At 30.1% G+C, this 18720-nt stretch overlaps 1 protein-coding gene across 1 annotated transcript; it reads left to right on the top strand.

The window, feature by feature from the left end:
- Positions 1–1384: 1384 nt before the first annotated feature.
- LOC123221666 (CRIB domain-containing protein RIC4-like) lies at positions 1385–3499 on the top strand. The gene is made up of 3 exons (XM_044644550.1): positions 1385–1844; positions 2053–2196; positions 3055–3499. Exons 1-3 carry the CDS (start codon positions 1682–1684, stop codon positions 3366–3368), a joined length of 621 nt encoding a protein of 206 aa, XP_044500485.1. The 5' UTR covers positions 1385–1681; the 3' UTR covers positions 3369–3499.
- The last annotated feature ends 15221 nt before the right edge of the window (positions 3500–18720 follow it).

Here is an 18720-nt window from a genome sequence, read left to right as displayed (position 1 = left end):
ATAAAAAATGTATTATCAAAATAATCATTTTATCATTTGAACCACCCCCAAAGGGGTAGTTTAACTAACAATAAAAGAGTTTTATGAATAAGAGAACATAAATTTAAATTTTTTTTGACAATATTTAGTGGTTGTGGGTCGATCACTGGACCCAGAGTTTTAACTTTTCAATGTGATTGGTTTGATTAAGGGATTGTTCAGCTTAGATAAAATTCCTTGTTTTAAAAAAAAAATATGGAAAAAAAAAGTATATTATGCCCTTCAAAGAAAATTAATTTCTATATAAAAGTAATATTGATCATTACCTAACCAGATAAAAGTGTTGGCCTCTCCAAAACCTTCATGATTAAATCGCAAACAACCCTTTAACATATATTAAAACTTCAATTGAAAAGGTAGAAGGAATTAAAATACTACAAATTGAGAGAAGTTGAGTTCCACTTTGGTCATACTAGCTACATAATCATAATTATTCTTCTAATTAAAATCCCAAATCCCAAATCCAATTATAAGAACATCTTTTTCTCCAACAAATCTATCTTCTGAATTCAACCATAAATTATGATTCTACTTCTTTGGAATCAAGAAAGGTTCAATTTGGTCTCCATCACCAGGAGTGCTTATACTTTCACTAGAATGTGTGATTTGCTTTGGATACACGACTCCAAATGGTGGAGTTCAAATTAAGTAATAAAACAATTCTGAAAAACAAAGACAAAAGCTTTTACAATAACCCTTTTTGGTATCAAAACAAACAATGACACCCCCTTCGTTCTCATCTCATTTTTGTCTTTTATTCTAATTTCAAATTAAATGACAAATTATATGATCATTAATTTTAGTTTTTATTCTATGATTCAAATGATATTTCTTAACCAATATATCATAAAGTTAAGATCTTAGTTTTATTATAATATTATTGTAAGAGCAATGTTATGAGTACTCACTTTTGAGTATACATATAATATGTCATATATGATTGAATATTACTTTATTTTTAATTTAAAGTCACTCCATTATTCAATAACACATATCAAATATGCACTTAAAGTGGGTACATATAATTTTACTGTTCTTATAAATAGAGAATCTTGCATTGGAAATCAGAATTAGGTAGAACCAACACATATTTGTTGATACATGGAACCCTTAGGGTAAAAAGAGTAACCAACAAAATTTCAAGGGTCTCCCTGATTTTTGCCCAAAAACAAAACCCAACAAAAATCCCAAAAGATAAAAAAGAAAAAGAAATGGTGGCTTATTGTATAAGAGAGGCAAGTGAAGGTGGGAGACCACTGTAGAAATCTTAAATAGGAAACATACAAATTAATGCAAAAAATTATCAACTCCACCTAGCTTATTTATAATAATTGTCTGATTGCATGTCTCTTAGAAACTGTTATCAAATTTGGTTAAACTGAATTCTCCATTCAAAGTTATTCAATTAGTTCTTCATCACACGTCCAACTTTACCTATCAGTTGGTGTATTTTCCTTCTCTTTTCTTCACTTTGTTTATAGAATTCTCCCCTCTACCAAACAAACATTGATCATGTGAAGCTTGACTTCTAGTACGTACAAAAAATTATTATAACTTGAGAGCAAAGCTATAGGCTTATTACAAAAAAGGCTTTTGGTTTATTTTCATAGAATTTTGAGTTGGGGGAGTTGAAGGAGGAATTATGATGAGGGATAGAATGGAGAGATTTGTCTTGCTTCCTTTTTCTGTTGGGTGTGTTTCTGAATCCAGCGTTGCGGTGGCTGTTCAGCGGCAGCCACCGCAGCGGAGATCGTCGTGGTCAAAGCCAGCTGCTGCAGAGATTAAGAACACTTCCAATGCAATAAGTCTGATCATCTTCATCTCTTTCGTTTTCTGGTTGTTAAATTTAGAATTTAAACACAGATTTTTGTTTGTTTTGGTTTATGAAACAAATGAAAATGTAAAAATCTTAGAACATGAGCTTAGTTGAAATGTTTGCAAAAATAGTTTTCAAAAATCTTAGAATCAAGAAAGGTTTAATTATTTGGTTTTTGGTTTGGATATTTTGTGCAGAGAACCGGGATGAAGATGAAGAAAGTCTATCAAGTGAAAGCATGAAGAGTAGTTCATTCAGGTTTCTGTCCAATTCAAAGCCTGATTTATCTACTGGTTTCCATAGGCTCTGTAAGAGCTTCAAAAACTTCTCTCAATTGTTTGGTAAACCTCGAACTTAATGATTTTCTTATAATAGTAATTATTATTTTATTTCAACTTTGGAAATTCTTAATTTCTCCTTATCCATTATTTTGATACCAAAGATATTATTTGTATAAATAAATTATATAAACTTGTTTGTAAGAACAGAGAGATGGTAGTATCTGATTGGTGATTTCAAAATGAGAAAAAAAAATAAATAATGATGTTATTCAACCATAAGTTGTAATCTTAATTTGTACAGATAATTTCTACAAATTATTTAGGAAAATTGAAAGTTTTGCCATTATTTGGGCCATTAATAAAAATTTAGTGCACTTTTTATATATTAAATATTTATATCACAAAGATAGTATGATGTCTAAATTACTATTGTCTTCTAGTTAGGGTTGGCAAGGTCTTAAACCCTTGGCGATGTCGCCAAAGCTTGGAGACCTCGCCAACTTGTTTTTGCCTGATTTTCATTTCCAAACCCTAAATTTAACAAAATAACACATCCATCATCAACAATCCATGAATCATGCCATCAACTGGAAAAAAAAACTCACCTGCCCTCAACAATCCATGTTTGGGTTTTGTGTAATTTGATTTTTAGATGTTGATTGCAAAAATTGGTTTATGGATAAACAGTTGCAAAGTCAGGGAGTCACGTGTCCAACAATAACACAGGGTTATTTTTGAGACTCAACCATTGTTGTGGTATCAATATTTAAACATCCAAATGTGTTATATTTTTGTATAAATGCTCACTTTTTATGAAAAAAATTTTAATATCCTAATTATTTATTTGTGTGGTCTTATTATTTCGGTATTACAATGTTACTAAATAATTAGAATGTTGATGATTGATTGATGTTGTAGTGTACAAGGAAGAAGAGATGGAAGAGGTAGAGAAAGAGATAGAAATAGGGTTTCCAACAGATGTGAAGCATGTCACCCACATTGGACTTGATGGTTGCACAACAACAACAACAACAACAAATAATACTCAAAATAGTAATTCCATTAAATGGGAAAATCTCATGGCTGCTGGCCTCCTTTCTTTCAACCAATTTGATCAGTTTTCCACTGCACCTGCTGATGATGGTAATGAAGAAAGAGAAGCACTTCCTGAACGAGCACAAGTGAAGAAGAAGAAGAAGAATCTTAATCATTTTTTTAATCAACTTAATTAACTAGCAATCATATACAGTAATGATAATTAAGCACCACAGCTTAATTCCCTCTCCCTCTCTCTCTCTTGTATATTTCGGTGTCTAAATCTTGACTATAATCAGATTATTAAACTCCCCTCTGCCTCTCCTCATTATAATATCTTGCATGTGTGTCTATAGAATTTCAAGCTTTTCATATATGGTGTTTGTATGAATTAAGATTCTTTTTTTTTTTATGTAATAAATTATGAGTGAAGAGTACTACTTTAATTTGCATATTTCTGTGTGTGTGTGCATATGTATAATTAAAATAATATATTGAACAAAGAAACAATGAAGTTAAAAGAGAATCGAGAACACCCTAAATTCTCTTCCCCAAAATGGGCAGGATGGTAGAAGAAAAACTAAGGACAGACGAGACTACCTAACCAGAGTAAGGATCAACTTTTCTTAGAAACCTATCAAAATACCAACAATGATAGGATTCAAGAAAATGACCTACATCCAATTGTAACGTCAGTAATAAAAAGCAAGCCACCCTACAACTAATAGTAACGCCAGTAAAAAAAAGCAAGCCAGCCCACCAAACTAAAGCTATACAAAAATTATCTACATCATAATACAAACAGGAGGGGATATTGAGCATTGCTCAGCAGGCTCGGAACCACATCAGGATTCAGCTTAACAACAGAGTTTGACTTTAACCAAAAAGGCCGCAAGGAAGACTAGAGGAATCTAGCAAGCATGAACATGTGGCTGATGGAGGTCAGTGAGGAAGGAGGAGACAGAGGAAGGTGGCATCAGGCAAGACTAAAGAGGTTCAGCAAAATGAACACACAAACATCTGTGCCCAAGTCCAGAAAGCAACTGGCCAGTGAGAACAAGGGAGCCTAGAAGGGGCTTGAGCACCCTGGAAAAACCGCAATATGATAGAGGCTGCATTCGGGGAAAGCAGGTTCCTAGAGAGCCAGAGCAGGGGAAGCCGCAAGGGGATATCTCTTCTCGCAGAAAATTCAGCAAAGCACAGCCAAGGACGGAAGGCAAAACAAACAAGCTGGAGAGGAAAGTTGCAGCAAGAAACCAAAGGCAAACAAAAGCTTCAGCCAGCAGCAACTCCATGGCTTGAATATGAAGCAGCAGAGGAAGGGACTGCAGCAACTGAGGATGAACAACAAGAGCAAGCAGGCAGAAAACCAGCATTGCAGAATACCCAGAAACTCTCTACAACTGGATTCTGCAGAATTGGTCATGGCAGACAAGTAGGGAGGACAAAAATCACCAAATAGCACCTATCAGCGGAATCTGGGAACTGTGCTAGAAAAAGCCATCAACCAGCAAGTGAGATTGAGGCACCAGGTCCATGACACTTTCATCTCTCATAATTTCTGAATGATAAAAATAAACAAGAATGCATCTACATAGACTGACCTCCATACCATGACCTACATACCAGCCCCCACTAAAAAAAGCAAGATCATTATTTTGTTTAGGTTTTCTGCTTTGACTACCCTAAATATTTGGAACGTTGATCCACTTATTTATATTTCCCCTATTTTTTACATTATGTCAATACAAATTTGCCTTTTTAAACAAATAATTTCAAGGTCTGTATTTGGTCACCTAGCCTTTTTGTTGTCACTTCAAAACAGAATCTGACATGCAATCTTGAGTTACACATGGTTTCCTGGTTAGCAAAAGAGTTGAGAGGATTGAATTAGTGGTGGCGGCATGACCTGCTAAAAATGGACACAACCTGCAGATTCACGGTTAGGGTTCAACACAATTCGCTTTTTTAAATTATTAAAAACATTAAAAAATCAATTACACACTATTGGAGAGTAGTCGTTGCCAATGATTGCTTCACTGTTTTTTTTTTTTTTTTTTTTTAATTTAGTTTTTCTAAAATTTTCCCATAATTACCACACTAATGTTATTCAGTTGTTCACATGACTACTCAAATCTTTCAACGTTTTCAATCTCTCAACTCTCTTAATTCTGTCAAGTTAGTCTCACATAATCTCTCTCAATTTCTGATTTTTTGTTTTCATTTATTTTAGTATTTATTCAATTTAGTCAATTAAATTTCTTTTCTTGAGTTCATTTCAAAATAGACTTAAATTCAAATGAATTTGACTCTCTATTAATTATTTTAATAATGAGAAAAATAAAAAATTTGATGAAGAACCACAATTATAGCCGTCACCGTTGAAAAAAAGAAGATAAAATCAATGCTTTGGGAGAATTTCAATTAAATAAAAGAAAATATTGGTGATAAAATTGTTTGATATGTATCGTGCAAACATTATGGTTCTAATTTAATTTTTTAAGTAAATTGTTCGATTGACACCCTCAACTATAGATGCCTCCATATAAGTGTATACATGAAGCGTCTCATAATTATCATTCAACAACCCTCATGCTTTCAAATGAGTTTGTGAGCCAAGAATCATATAGTAGTGACTTCATACCTAGGCCAAAGATCACACAACATTGATTATATCTTGCTACATTTCATACAACAATGACACGAAATCGATAACGTTTAGATCACACAACACGATGCCTTATGCAAAAAATCACACAACATTAAACATAACATCTCATATTACTTAGATCTGATAGCATGACATAATATATCACCTCATATTACATAGCAAAGGCATAATTTTTCTCGTATCAAAGATTGCACAACATTAGTACATGTCTAATACTTTTAAGATGAACACATAACATCAACATGTTGCACACAACTAGTAACTCATCATAAATCATTTAGTATTCCACACAATTATGAATTCTTACTTTTTTAACTTGAATATAAATTTCTTGAGTTGCATGCTATTGTCCATACAATCATGTATCTTCATTTAATATCTTGCCTTAATTTGTCCTTATAAGGCTATTCTTGTTCAATCTCATTCATTAACACACAACATAGGGGTATTTTAATAAATTTAGCATTATGAATGGGCTTGAATGGTCTATGCATGACCGTTCACTTCATTACATGTATGTATGGGTGTTACTACCTTAGTGATGCTTATGGAGCTCAATATGTAGATCCCTTTTACTTGCAGCTCTGTTAAAGTTGTGGGATTCTTAGAGTAATATGTGCATTCTTTACCTTCACTTGTCATTCCATTGTCTCATAGACTTTTATCAAGTTAAAGGTTTGTTGGAACCTTTAGTTTTTCACATATAGATTATGATATAAGAGGGTTGATGCTAGAGTGTGACTACAACAATATAGATTTGAATTTAAACACAAACTTAAGTTCATCTAAAACAAGTGGGTTATAGCTAAGCCTTTCATCTCTATTGAGGAATAGATATAGAATGGGAATATGCAACATAAGTGGTTTGTCAATTGGTAGAGTGTAACACCTTTAGACAAATTTCATATCGATAAAACATAATAAAGTTGTAAGGTTTGGATAGGAGTGTAACATTCCTCCCTAGAAGTACTACCCACCGAAGGAGAAATGTTATGAATTAATATTCGGAGCGTCTATTTTTTTTCTTTTTTAAAAATACTTTAAAATAAACGCATCATTAAAAGTGTTTAGGAAGTATTCCAAGAAAACTAAAAATCTGGAAGCGAACAAAAGATGTATATACTCATATGAAAACTCATCTGAAAGCATCTGAAAACAGGGAGTAATCATATGCAACTGTACCATAATCTCAAAAAGTCAAAAGTTGACAAGAACATGCCACTGTATGCATGTAATATAAATCAGAGATAACCTGCTCCAGCCAGATCTACCTACGCTGACCTGACCCTGCCTTGCAGCTACCTCGATCACCTATACCTGCAATCAAGAAAGAAAAGGGAGTGAGTGATCAGAACACTCAGTAAGGGGAAAAATTCAAGTAAATTATCTCTTTTCCTGTCCTAACTCACTTTCGGGACTCAACCTCACATCCTAACCTCTATAAGAGATTAAGGGGGTAATCTAGTTTATTCTTTACTATTTGGGTCATACTTTGTCCCATCTAGTGTCTATTTGATACTCTCTAGAAACTAGCTATAGGGATTTGACACTTTTCTAAGCTCGAACTCTCTTTCTTTCTTTCACTATACCATTTCTGAATCTGAATTGAGCTCTACTGTGAGCGGACCCTACTGGGGGTCTATGTCATACTACGGACGTGTCCTGCTGCGGACGTGCCCTACTGCGGGCATGCCCTACTACGGGCGGTGTAGTGTAAAGTGCCCTCTCATAGTTTATAGCATACATGCGAGTCTTATATCTTACTAATTTTGCTTCCATCTAAATTTATTCATAACTTACTAGATATTACTCTTGGGACAACCTTTGAATCTTGAGTCCCAACCTTTTCTTGCTTTTCTTTCTTTTCTTTTCCTCTTTTTTCTTTCCTTTCCTTTCCTTTCTTTTTCTTTCCAAAACTGTGAAATACTGTTCATAACCCTGTTCATTTGACAGGACAACCTTCTTTTTCATACAATTTCACAGTCCAAACGGTTCCTAATTCATACAAGCTATATATCGTTGAAAAGAGGATTCAAAGAGCTTTCCAACAAGCTATAATAGTACTCATAATTCATTCAATCAGGTAGTCAAAACAGCAGATAAATTCAGTGGCAAAAACTGCCTCCTCTGTTTATTTGATAAAACAGTCCTTGTGGTTCATGCAATATTTAACAATCCAAATGATCTCTAATTCATACAAACTATATATCACTGAAAAGATAATTCAAAGAGCTTTCCAACAAGATATAATAGCACTCATAAATCCTTATATAAGATAGTCAAAACGTGAGATAAAAGCATTGGCAAAACTGCCTCCTCTGTTTATTTGGTAAAATAGTCCTTTTAGTTCATACAATATTTAACAGTCCAAATGATCTCTAATTCATACAAACTATATATCGTTGGAAAGAGGATTCAAAGATATTTCCAACAAGATATAATAGCACTCATAATTCATCAAATAAGACAGCCAAAACATGGGACGAACTTAGTGGCAAAAACTGTAAATATTATGCAACTTTCTGCCGTGAATAATATCACATACATAGACATCCCAAATGGCAAAACAACATTCCTCAACATCAAAATTATCATTTATAACATAGATCCAAGGAACCAAAAACCTAAAATATGCCACATATCAAGGATGATACCCTTTATCTTGTTTCAAGCCAAATCTTTGCAAGTTGGCTTCCTTCTCTTTGTTTTGCTTCCTTTATCACCAAGACCACTTTAAATCAATACCAAAACACACTAACATATTCACATAACATGCATATAAACATAGATGAAAGGGAAAGGAAGGAGATCTTTGGTTACCAAAGCTTCCAAGTGCTTCCTTTTCTTTTCTTTTCTTTCTTATCTTCCAAACTCCTTCAAATCCTTCCTTTTTCTTCAAGAAAGCAAAGAAAAAGCATGAAGAATGGTGATTGCTGGAATATGGACGGAAATGATGGAAAAGTCTTCTCTTTCTCTTTATATATAAAGTCTTATCTCTTTCTCTTTTTCCTTTTCTTTTCTTTTTTTTTTTGTTTTTTTTTGTTTTTAGGTATATATATATATATATAAACACACATATACATGCAAAAAAAATATATGTACTTAAAATGAGAAATATCTCTAAATAGAGTCAAAAGACATAAATGCCCCTGGAACATACTTGAGGGTATTATAGGGAGTTTATAAGCTCCTTAAGTTGTTGAGATGTGTTTTGGATTGCAAAACCCAAAAACAATATCACAATGGACTTTGTATCAAAAATAGATAATATCTTGATAATAAATTACACTATTAGACTAGAGATGTTATAAATGGTATTAAAATCACTCCGAATGTCCTTTTGAGTAAGGGGGTGAATGTGACACCCTTAGTTAAATTTCACATTAGCAATGCACGAGAGGGATGTTGAGTTTGGATAAGAGCTTATGAGCTCCTTAAGTTGTCAAGATGCATTTTTACTTGTAAAACCTAAAAGCAAAATTATGATGGATTATGTGTCTAAAATAAACAATATCTTAATAATAATCGAACTATTGGACAAGGAATATTACATGAAGTTGTTATGAAAACATCATTTTTAGTGAGTTTGTGTGAGTGGATGTCACCTTTTGTGGAGAATAACATATTAAGTATGCCTAGGCAATTTGTTACTTCTTCCCCGTAAGATTATGGAAGAAGAAGAGAAAGCAAACATACACTAGTCTAGTTTATGTTTGGTTAGTTGTGTTGATGGTTGTTTTTAGTTTATCATTAAAAATAAATATAGTTGTTTCTAGCTTATAATTTACAATTTTTCAAGTTTATGCAGTTTCTTGAATTTTATTTTAGGTGGTTGTAATGGTTTTGGATTTTAGTCATGGGTAATGATGACGGTTGTCGTCGATGGACATGATGGTTGTTGGTGTTCATGGTGGTTATAATGACAAGTTTATGGTAGTAATGGTTTTAAGTTTTGGACATGGATGGTGATGATCGTTATCTATGTCAATGGTGTTAAGGTTGGCAATTACGAGGAAGTCAAAATCAAGGCCATGAAACAAACACCCTTCCAAGCCAACAACAATGATGTTTATAAAAAAAATCATGTTAAAATAATTTTGAAGAGAGGAATTAATAGAACATCTAACAATTTTGTTTCCTCCCATTACGCAAGATGCAAAATAACATTTTTGTCCTTTTTAGTAGTAATTTCTGTTAACATTGTTAGATTTTGGATAGTAAAGTGTTATTTATGCCATTAAATGATGGAATAGTGTTTTTGGGCCAAACCTTGATTGAGAAAATGTAATTCACTCTTTTTCTATTGAGTAATATTATGTGCACTTATAATGAGTTTCAGTTAGAGTATCAATTATTGATAAATTTCTTATCACTAATAGATGTATGTAATTCAAAGCCTTATACATGATAGATTATGGTAGTAATAGTTAAAATATGAAAAATCTAATATTGGTCTATTACAATGTTTGAGAGAAATAGATAAAATTAAGTAAAAGAATAAATAAGATATAAAATTTTTAATTTGATTCAACTCAATAATTCAAATTTCTACATCCATGGAGTTATTACTAGTGTGAGTTTAATACAAAAATATTTTAATGTTCTATGTGTAGTTGTTAAGTCAACTACTGTTGTATTCTTGTCTTCACCCCATGTTGGCCCATATACATATGATTCTTTAGATGAAAAAGTACATTTAAAACTCCTCTCAATTAGAATCTTAATCTATACTTCGATTTCAAATGAGACGGAATCATACCTATACTAACTTGCATTGATTGCAAAAGCATATATTGTAGTATTTATAAATTTACTCTGTAATTTATAACTAGTGAAGGCTTGAGTTCAAGCCTTTATCATTTTTATAAAACCTTAATTTATTTGATATAATAGTTATGGGTCTGGTTATTGTGCTTGAGTTACTTGTTTAACAAACAAATATGGGTTATAATCGGTAATATCAGCTTGTGATACTTAATGAATTTATATATTCTATTAATATAATGTAATAAGAACTATAATCGGTAATAAATGTAAGAAATTAGCCACATTGTTAAAACTCAAAGAGAATAAAAACCAATAAAAGATACAGTAATTAATATGCATTAAATGTGAAATTAAACGTGACGTTTGAAGTTAGGGATGTGCATAGTTCGGTTTCGTATTGTTTAAAATTTTTTTTTGAACTAAACCAAATTAAAAAATGTGGATTGATCTAATTTAGATTACGATTTGAATCAATTTAAAGTAAGTCGATTTCAAATATATCTTATTTAATAACTTATAATTGAATAATAGTTATCTAGACATGAACTACACATGTAATACATATACAATAAACATGTAAAGTTTTATAACTTCTATTTCAAATCATATTTGATACAATGTAGAGATTATGTTAATATATGTTGCTTCCAAGGCTTACACCATTAGGGGGCGTTTGGTTTGGGGTTTTTAAAATTACCTTAGTAATCTATTTTTTATTTCCTTGTTTGGTTTGTCAGTAATAAAAAATTACAGTAATTTTCTATTATCAATGCTGACGTGCCAAGTAATATAGATAGTAATCTGATTACCATCTTTACCTTAGATATTTAAAGATTACCGAGATAATCTTGATTTTATTATAATTATATTATTATTTATTAATTTTTTGAGACAAAAATAAATTTATTTTTAATTAATATGACAAATAATATAAAAAAATTTAAAAATAATTATATTCAAGGGCATTTAAGTAAAATCATTTACTAACAATATTTTATTACCTTTAACCAAACACAATAATTATTTATACCTACTAAATTTTATCAAATATAGTAATCATTTATATCCAGTAATCTTCTAAGTAATCTATTTTTCAAGGTAATCTTTCTATTTTGGTAATAAAACATTACTCAAACCAAACGTCCTTTTAGAGTTTAAAGATACAATGGACAAAAAAATGTACTGAAACTTGTGTTATGTTCAGTTTTTAAGGGTATAATTATTATTTATAAAACTATTAAGATGCATCTTGAAATTTCAAAAATTTTAGAAGCTTCCTCAAATTTTTTTCAAATTTCTAAAACCCTTAAAAATTTATTAACTTCTCCAACATTTTCAAAAATTATCATGTACCCCCAAACATTAACACTCTTATTTATACTAGTAATTTTTTTATATTTTTAATTGAAATTAATATAAATTAGGCATACAAAAAATTATTTAATAAAATCTTATTTATTTTGAACTTTTTTTAATTTTCAACAATTTTATTAAAAAAAAATTAACATATAGGAAAGTGACCTATTCAAATTTAAAGGCTAGGACTATAACATTTCATCAAATCTTGGATGTAAAATAATTATTCAACTTTTATGTATTTGAAAAAATATGATTTATAATTTGGTTTAATTTGAAAACTGACTAAACTGTAAACTGTTGTTCAAAATTTATTAATTTAAATTGAATTTTTTTATAAACCAAACCAAAACAAACAACAATTTTAAAAAATTCGGTTTGATTTTACAATTTAAATCTAATTATACTAGAAGTCTCTCCAAAGAAAAATCACTAATGAACTAGGCCAATTAGAAGAAGCCCTCATAAGCATTGAGAAAGTTGGTTTTACCCATAAAATCTACCTATCCATCAGTGATATGATATTGGATAGTTAATGTTATAGAAAACATAATTATAATAATATTAAAATAATTTTACTCCCATAATTAGATCTTGGTGTTTTATCATTAGACTAAAATGAAAATACTATTATGATATAACGTGGCTCTCACCTGTGAAAATAGGTTTTGCCACCTAGTAAGGAAATGGGCTATGGAAAATAATTTAGTTGGGTAGACAATCATGACCTTGGAAAATGGCTTCATTTTATTTACATAAGGGGCAAGAAAAAATGTGTATAAATATCTTCCTTTCCTTTTCATTTGTAATATGAATTATACAGTATTCTATTGTAATATTTTTCTTTTATTACTCTAATCTTCAAATTTCCTTTCTCTGAAATTTTCCCTCTTTAATGCTTTCAATTCTTTTTAATTACATTTATAACATGTTATTAACATGATTCATATATATATCGTTACCTATGTATAATTATAGATTTGAGATTATTATATTATGTCAAATCTCCTAAAAATCTTAGATTGGTTGAATATACAGATATCGGTTATCTTTCTAACCATTATAAGATCTGCTCATAGACGAGATATATTTTTACTTATAATGACATATTAAGATCATGACACTCTACCAAACAAACTTTGGTTGTAATATCTTCAAATCATTCAAAAATTCTACTTCTTCATGAAGTCAATTGAGAATATATATAGTTACGATCTTTCATTTATCATATCCAAAATACATGCAATCTTACTTCTATAACAAATACTTCTTCCATATTGTATGAAGACATTATAACATGTATTATCCAAATTAAAAAAAAAGATACATTAAAGGAGAAAAAACCAAATATTTTTTACTGAAATTCTTTTACACTCATGAGTTCTAATAAAGTCGAAAGATTGATATCAAACAAATACAATATAGTGTCAACCTTACAGATTTTTTTACCAAGACATTAGTGACATCAATATTTGGAAAGTTAGTGTATAACATTGATATGTGGCAACTCAATGAGCAACCAAATTAATCGCACTATAAATAAGGGGAGCATTTATTAGGGGGAGCAAATTTTTTAAGTTTGTTATATATTAAACAAAATATACACTGTGTTATTTTTTCTTTCACTAAATTTTGTCTTATTAGGGTTTTTTAATAAGGTTTTAATGAGACAGTTTAAGATGTCTAACCTCACTTTATATGACATTAAATAATTGCGTTCCTCTATTTTGGTTTTTGTCTTACTAGATGTTTCTTTAATAAAGTTAATGTAATTATTTATAAGTGGTGAGAATAAAAAAAGGAGTATTATGATATAAAATAACTTCCCACCTATGAAGATAGACTTCCAACCCAGAAAGGAAATGATTTGGGAAAAATAAGGGATATTAATTAAAATAGGCAAAAATTTTTCCGCTTATACCTTTTTAGGCAAACACACAGTAGTTTTATTTTTATAAGCAAATTTTTTTATAACTCCAAAAATACCATTCCAGCCCTGTAGCTGTAGGCGCTGGAAGGAAGGTGTGGTGCGCGCGGTGCGTGCAGTGCGCGCGGTGCGTGCAGAGTGCGTATACCCTTATATATATATATATAAACAGAGTGTGGGGGTGCGCGCACCCTTTCTTATATATATATATATATATATATATATATATATATATATATATATATATATATATATTAAATAATATAATATAATATTTAAAAAATATAATAAATATATATAATAATATAATATATATTCAAAAATTATTATTTTTATTATTTTTATATATTATATTAAATATTATAATATTTATTATATATATATATATATTTATTTATTATATTTTTTAAATATTATATATATATATTATATAATATAATATAATATTTAAAAAATATAATATTAAATATTAAATATTATAATATTTAATATAATATAGATAAATAATAATAATAATTTTTAAATATATATTAAATATTATAATATTTAATATTTAATTATTTATTTATTATATTTTTTAAATATTATATTATATTATTTAATATATATATATATATATATATATATATATAAGAAAGTGTGCATGCAGTTGTTTATATATATTATATGAGGGTGCGCGCACTCTGTACGCACTGCACACTGGGCACGCACCGCGCGCACTGCGCACGCACCGTGTGCACCACACCTTCCTTCCAGCGCCTACTGCTACAGGGCTGGGAGGGCATTTTTGGAGTTACAAAAAAATTTGCTTATAAAAATAAAACTACTGTGTGTTTGCCTAAAAAGGTATAAACGGAAAAATTTTTGCCTATTTTAATTAATATCCCGAAAAATAATTTACTTGGGTAGACAATCTAGACCTTGGGTGACATGCATTAAATGATCTTGGAAAATGGCTTCATCTTATTGACTTAAGGGGTATGAGAAAATGTGTATAAATATCTTCCCTTCCTTATAATTTATAATATGAATTACACACTATTTTGCTGTAAGATTTTGCTCTTATTACTCTAATATTTAGATTTCAATTCTCTGAAATTTTCCCTCTTCAATTTTTTTAATTCTTTTTATTTACATTTATAACACGTTATAAGCATGATTCTCATATAATTCGTTACTTTTGTGAAATCATTGATTTGAGATCATTTTATTCTGTGAAATTCTCTAAAAATTTTAGTTTAGTTAGATATGTAGATGTTGATTATCTTTTTGACCCTTATAATGGTCTTTTGCAAATGAGATATGTTTTACTTATAATGATATAACAATATCATGACGTTCCATCAAATAGACTTTAGTTGTAACATCTTTGAATCATTCAGAGTAACTATTTCTCCATGAAATTAATCGAGAATGTGTATGCTGACGGTCTGTCATCTATCATATTCGGAATATATGTAGTTTTTTTTCTATAATAAACACTCATTCTATATTATATGAAGACAATACAACATGTTTTAGTCAAATTATAGTACACATTAAGGAAGATAGAACCAAACATATCTCACCGAAATTATTTTTGCACCTATGAGCTCCAGTAGAGTCGAAAGATTGATATCAAACAAATACGATATAGTGACAACCTTGCAAATTTGTTCACCAAGAGATTATTAACATCAATATTTGAAAAGTTAATATATAACATTGGTATGAGGTAGCTCAACAAGTAACCAAATTAATCTCACTACAAACAAAGGAGCAAATTCTTTAAGTTTGTTACATATTAAACAAAATGTGCATTGTAATCTTTTTTTCTTCATTAGATTTTATCCCATTGAGTTTTCTTAATAAGGTTTTTAATGAAGTAGTTTAAGTACGTCCAACCTCATTTTACAAGATATTAAATAATGACATTTTTCTGTTTTGATTTTTATCCCACTAGATTTTTTTTTAGTAAAGTTAATATAATTATCTATATGTAGTGGAAATCCAAGGGAGAGTACTATGATATAAGGTGGTTTCCCACCTGTGAAGATAGATTTCCCACCTAACAAGGAAATGAGCTGTGGAAAATAATTAACTTGGGCAGACAATCTTAACCTCGGGCGACATGCATTAAATGACCTTGGAAAATGGCTTATCTTACTGACTTAAGGGGCAAGAGAAAATGTGTATAAATATCTTCCCTTCCCTTGCATTTGTAATATGAATTACACACTTTTTTGTTGTACGATTTTGCACTTATTACTCCAATCTTCGTGTCTTGTTTCTCTAAAATTTTCCCTAATTGTGTAATAAGAGCAAAATCTTAAAACAAAATAGTTTATGGCCAAAGAACTATTTCCCACCCAAGTCTTATCCTAATCTCAAAAATATACCTATGATAGTTGAAAAACTCAAACACTTATTTATAAAGTAATTGTTATTAAAATTTTCAGTTAGATGTAAGAGTAAAATTATCATTTTACCTCTAAACCTTTAAACCTTAAAAATTTATATCATTTTTCCCCCAGGTTTTAAAAATTAACTCTTTACCTTAATTCTCAAAGTTTGAAAAGTTTAAATTTCACTTCTAAAGTTTCTTTCTCTTCTCTGACCACCACCATTGCAGCCAACATTCGACGCTTTCTTCTCATCTTTCAGATTTGGCCACGAAGGATAGCTATCCAACACCACAAAGGATGACAAAGTGTCGATGCGATGAATTGAAGAGGAAGGAGCGTCGACACAACGAATTGAAAAGAGCCTTGGAGTTTTCCTTCTGCACCAACTTTGTTTTCAGTTGATTTGGCTTTAGAAAAAGATGAGTCACACTACAGAAGCTTCGTCTGAAACTGATTTGATGAAAAATGAAGTCGGTGATTGAGGAAATGTAATGACAATTTCTTCCTTTTTAATTTGTTTTGTTTGCATTTCTTCCTCTATCTAGGACAACCTCGACAATTGTGGAGAGAGAAGGGAGGAGAATAGTGTTGTCACCGTCATCATTGTCGTTGCTATTGCTAGATAGAATAAGGGTATGTAGGGGTGAAATGTCATTTTTTCAAAGTTGAGACTGAGATGAAATACACTTTACAATACCTGAGAGAAAATGAGATAAATTTTTTTTTTTTAATATAAAAGGTAAAATGATGATTTAACTTTGTATTTAATTAAAGATTTTAATAGTAGTTAACCCATGAATAAATTTTTAGGTTTTTTAACTATCGTGAGTGTACTTTTGAAATTAAACTAAAGTTTGGGTGAGAAATAGTCTTTTGGCCATACTTTATTTTAGAAGGGTTATGTTTACAACATTTGTAACTTTATTGTAATATAATCAACATTTATTCTCAATAACTAAAAAGCCTTTTTTAACATTAAAAATCAACTTGAGTTGATAGATACTATAAAATCACATTTTCCCACTCAATGTTTACTTTTAGAATACTTTTTCACCAAATTGTGTATGTTAATTTCACTTTTCCAACCAAAATCTAACTCAATTAGTGGAAAACTAACTATAGGAGGGTATAGAAGGATTTCAACTTCCTAAATTTACAATAAACCAATGCAATGACCATTTTGTTTTTTATTAAATGAACCTTTGTTTCAATACTTTGCAAACTGATTCTTTAGCCCTTATTCAACCAAAACACGCAACATCTATTACTGCCACCGTAGACAACATTTCTAGCTTCTTTTTCTCCTTTGACCTTGCTAATTTGTTGCTTACTTGTGAGTTGGGAAAGGATGATAGAGGCCTTGTTATAGTCATGAAGGCATGAAGTCTTATGACAGCTATGAAATGGACTCAATCTCTAATTAGCGATTACAGACTCTTATTCAAATTTACTTAAGATGATTATGTGCATTTAAAATGATAAGACAAGAACGATCTTCCAAACGTGGAATTGAAAACATGGCCTTTCTGACTGGTTCTTGAATAAGATTCCTACCCATATTGAATCTAAAATATCCATAATATAAACTTCACACTTATATTGCCAACCTTTCCTCTTTGTTTGCTACATTGATTTATCCAAAGTATTGAGCTTGGTAGCGAGCCTTACCATTAACGAAATTCAAATCTTCAAATGGAATTGGAGAATTCAAAAGGTTTGGAACCCACCTACAACACTGAGTTGAGCTATTTGGACACTGTTATCTCTAAAGAAAGTGAACAAATTATTAAATTAAAAAATAATTTTGAATTATTTGGTTTCTTAGATTTTAAATCTTGATATCTATGTTTCTTCTTCTCCAATTCAAACAATCTTCTTCTCTTTTTCTTTGTTCTCAAATTATTCAAAAGATAATGTTAGAAAAATAACTAATTAATAAAGGTATTTTAATGATCATCATATCGGTAAATAGTTAATAACAAAATCAACTAAATAAGAGTAATATGATTATATAAATCTATGCGTTAAAAAGATTAAACTTTAAATGAGAAAATGTGAATCACTCCTAAAAATAAAATTTATGATATTAGAAAAATAATTTATAAAAAGATTACAATTAAATTTTAAGTTTATAATTTAATTTTAATATAGACATATCAAGAGAGTTGAATCGATTCGTGACATAATTTAGACCCCTTTTTTTGACACGACTTGTGAGAGTATATTTTACTACTATAACATGTTATATCAAGTCTGTGTAAATGTGTCAGGATCTTGGGTAAGGTCTAAAGGCTAGTTTAAGAGTCGATTGAACTTGACTTGTTAAAAAATTATATTAATTAAAAATTATAATTTAATAAGGCGATCCACCAAAATATGACCTTGGCTCATGTCCTGGGCTCTTCAATTCTACTAGATTGAGCTAATTGGGCCATATCGGATCC

This window comes from Mangifera indica, chromosome 7, assembly GCF_011075055.1.
Source record: "Mangifera indica cultivar Alphonso chromosome 7, CATAS_Mindica_2.1, whole genome shotgun sequence".
Classification (NCBI taxonomy): domain Eukaryota; kingdom Viridiplantae; phylum Streptophyta; class Magnoliopsida; order Sapindales; family Anacardiaceae; genus Mangifera; species Mangifera indica.
Note: the sequence above shows the minus strand (reverse complement) of the source record. Positions and strands in the feature narration are given on the sequence as shown.

Coding starts and splice junctions, on each gene's coding strand:
- LOC123221666 (XM_044644550.1), top strand. CDS start 1,682: ATGATGAGGGATAGAATGGAGAGATTTGTCTTGCTTCCTTTTTCTGTT. Junction 1,845..2,052: donor GAACACTTCCAATGCAATAA/GTCTGATCATCT, acceptor TATTTTGTGCAG/AGAACCGGGATGAAGATGAA. Junction 2,197..3,054: donor AAACTTCTCTCAATTGTTTG/GTAAACCTCGAA, acceptor TTGATGTTGTAG/TGTACAAGGAAGAAGAGATG.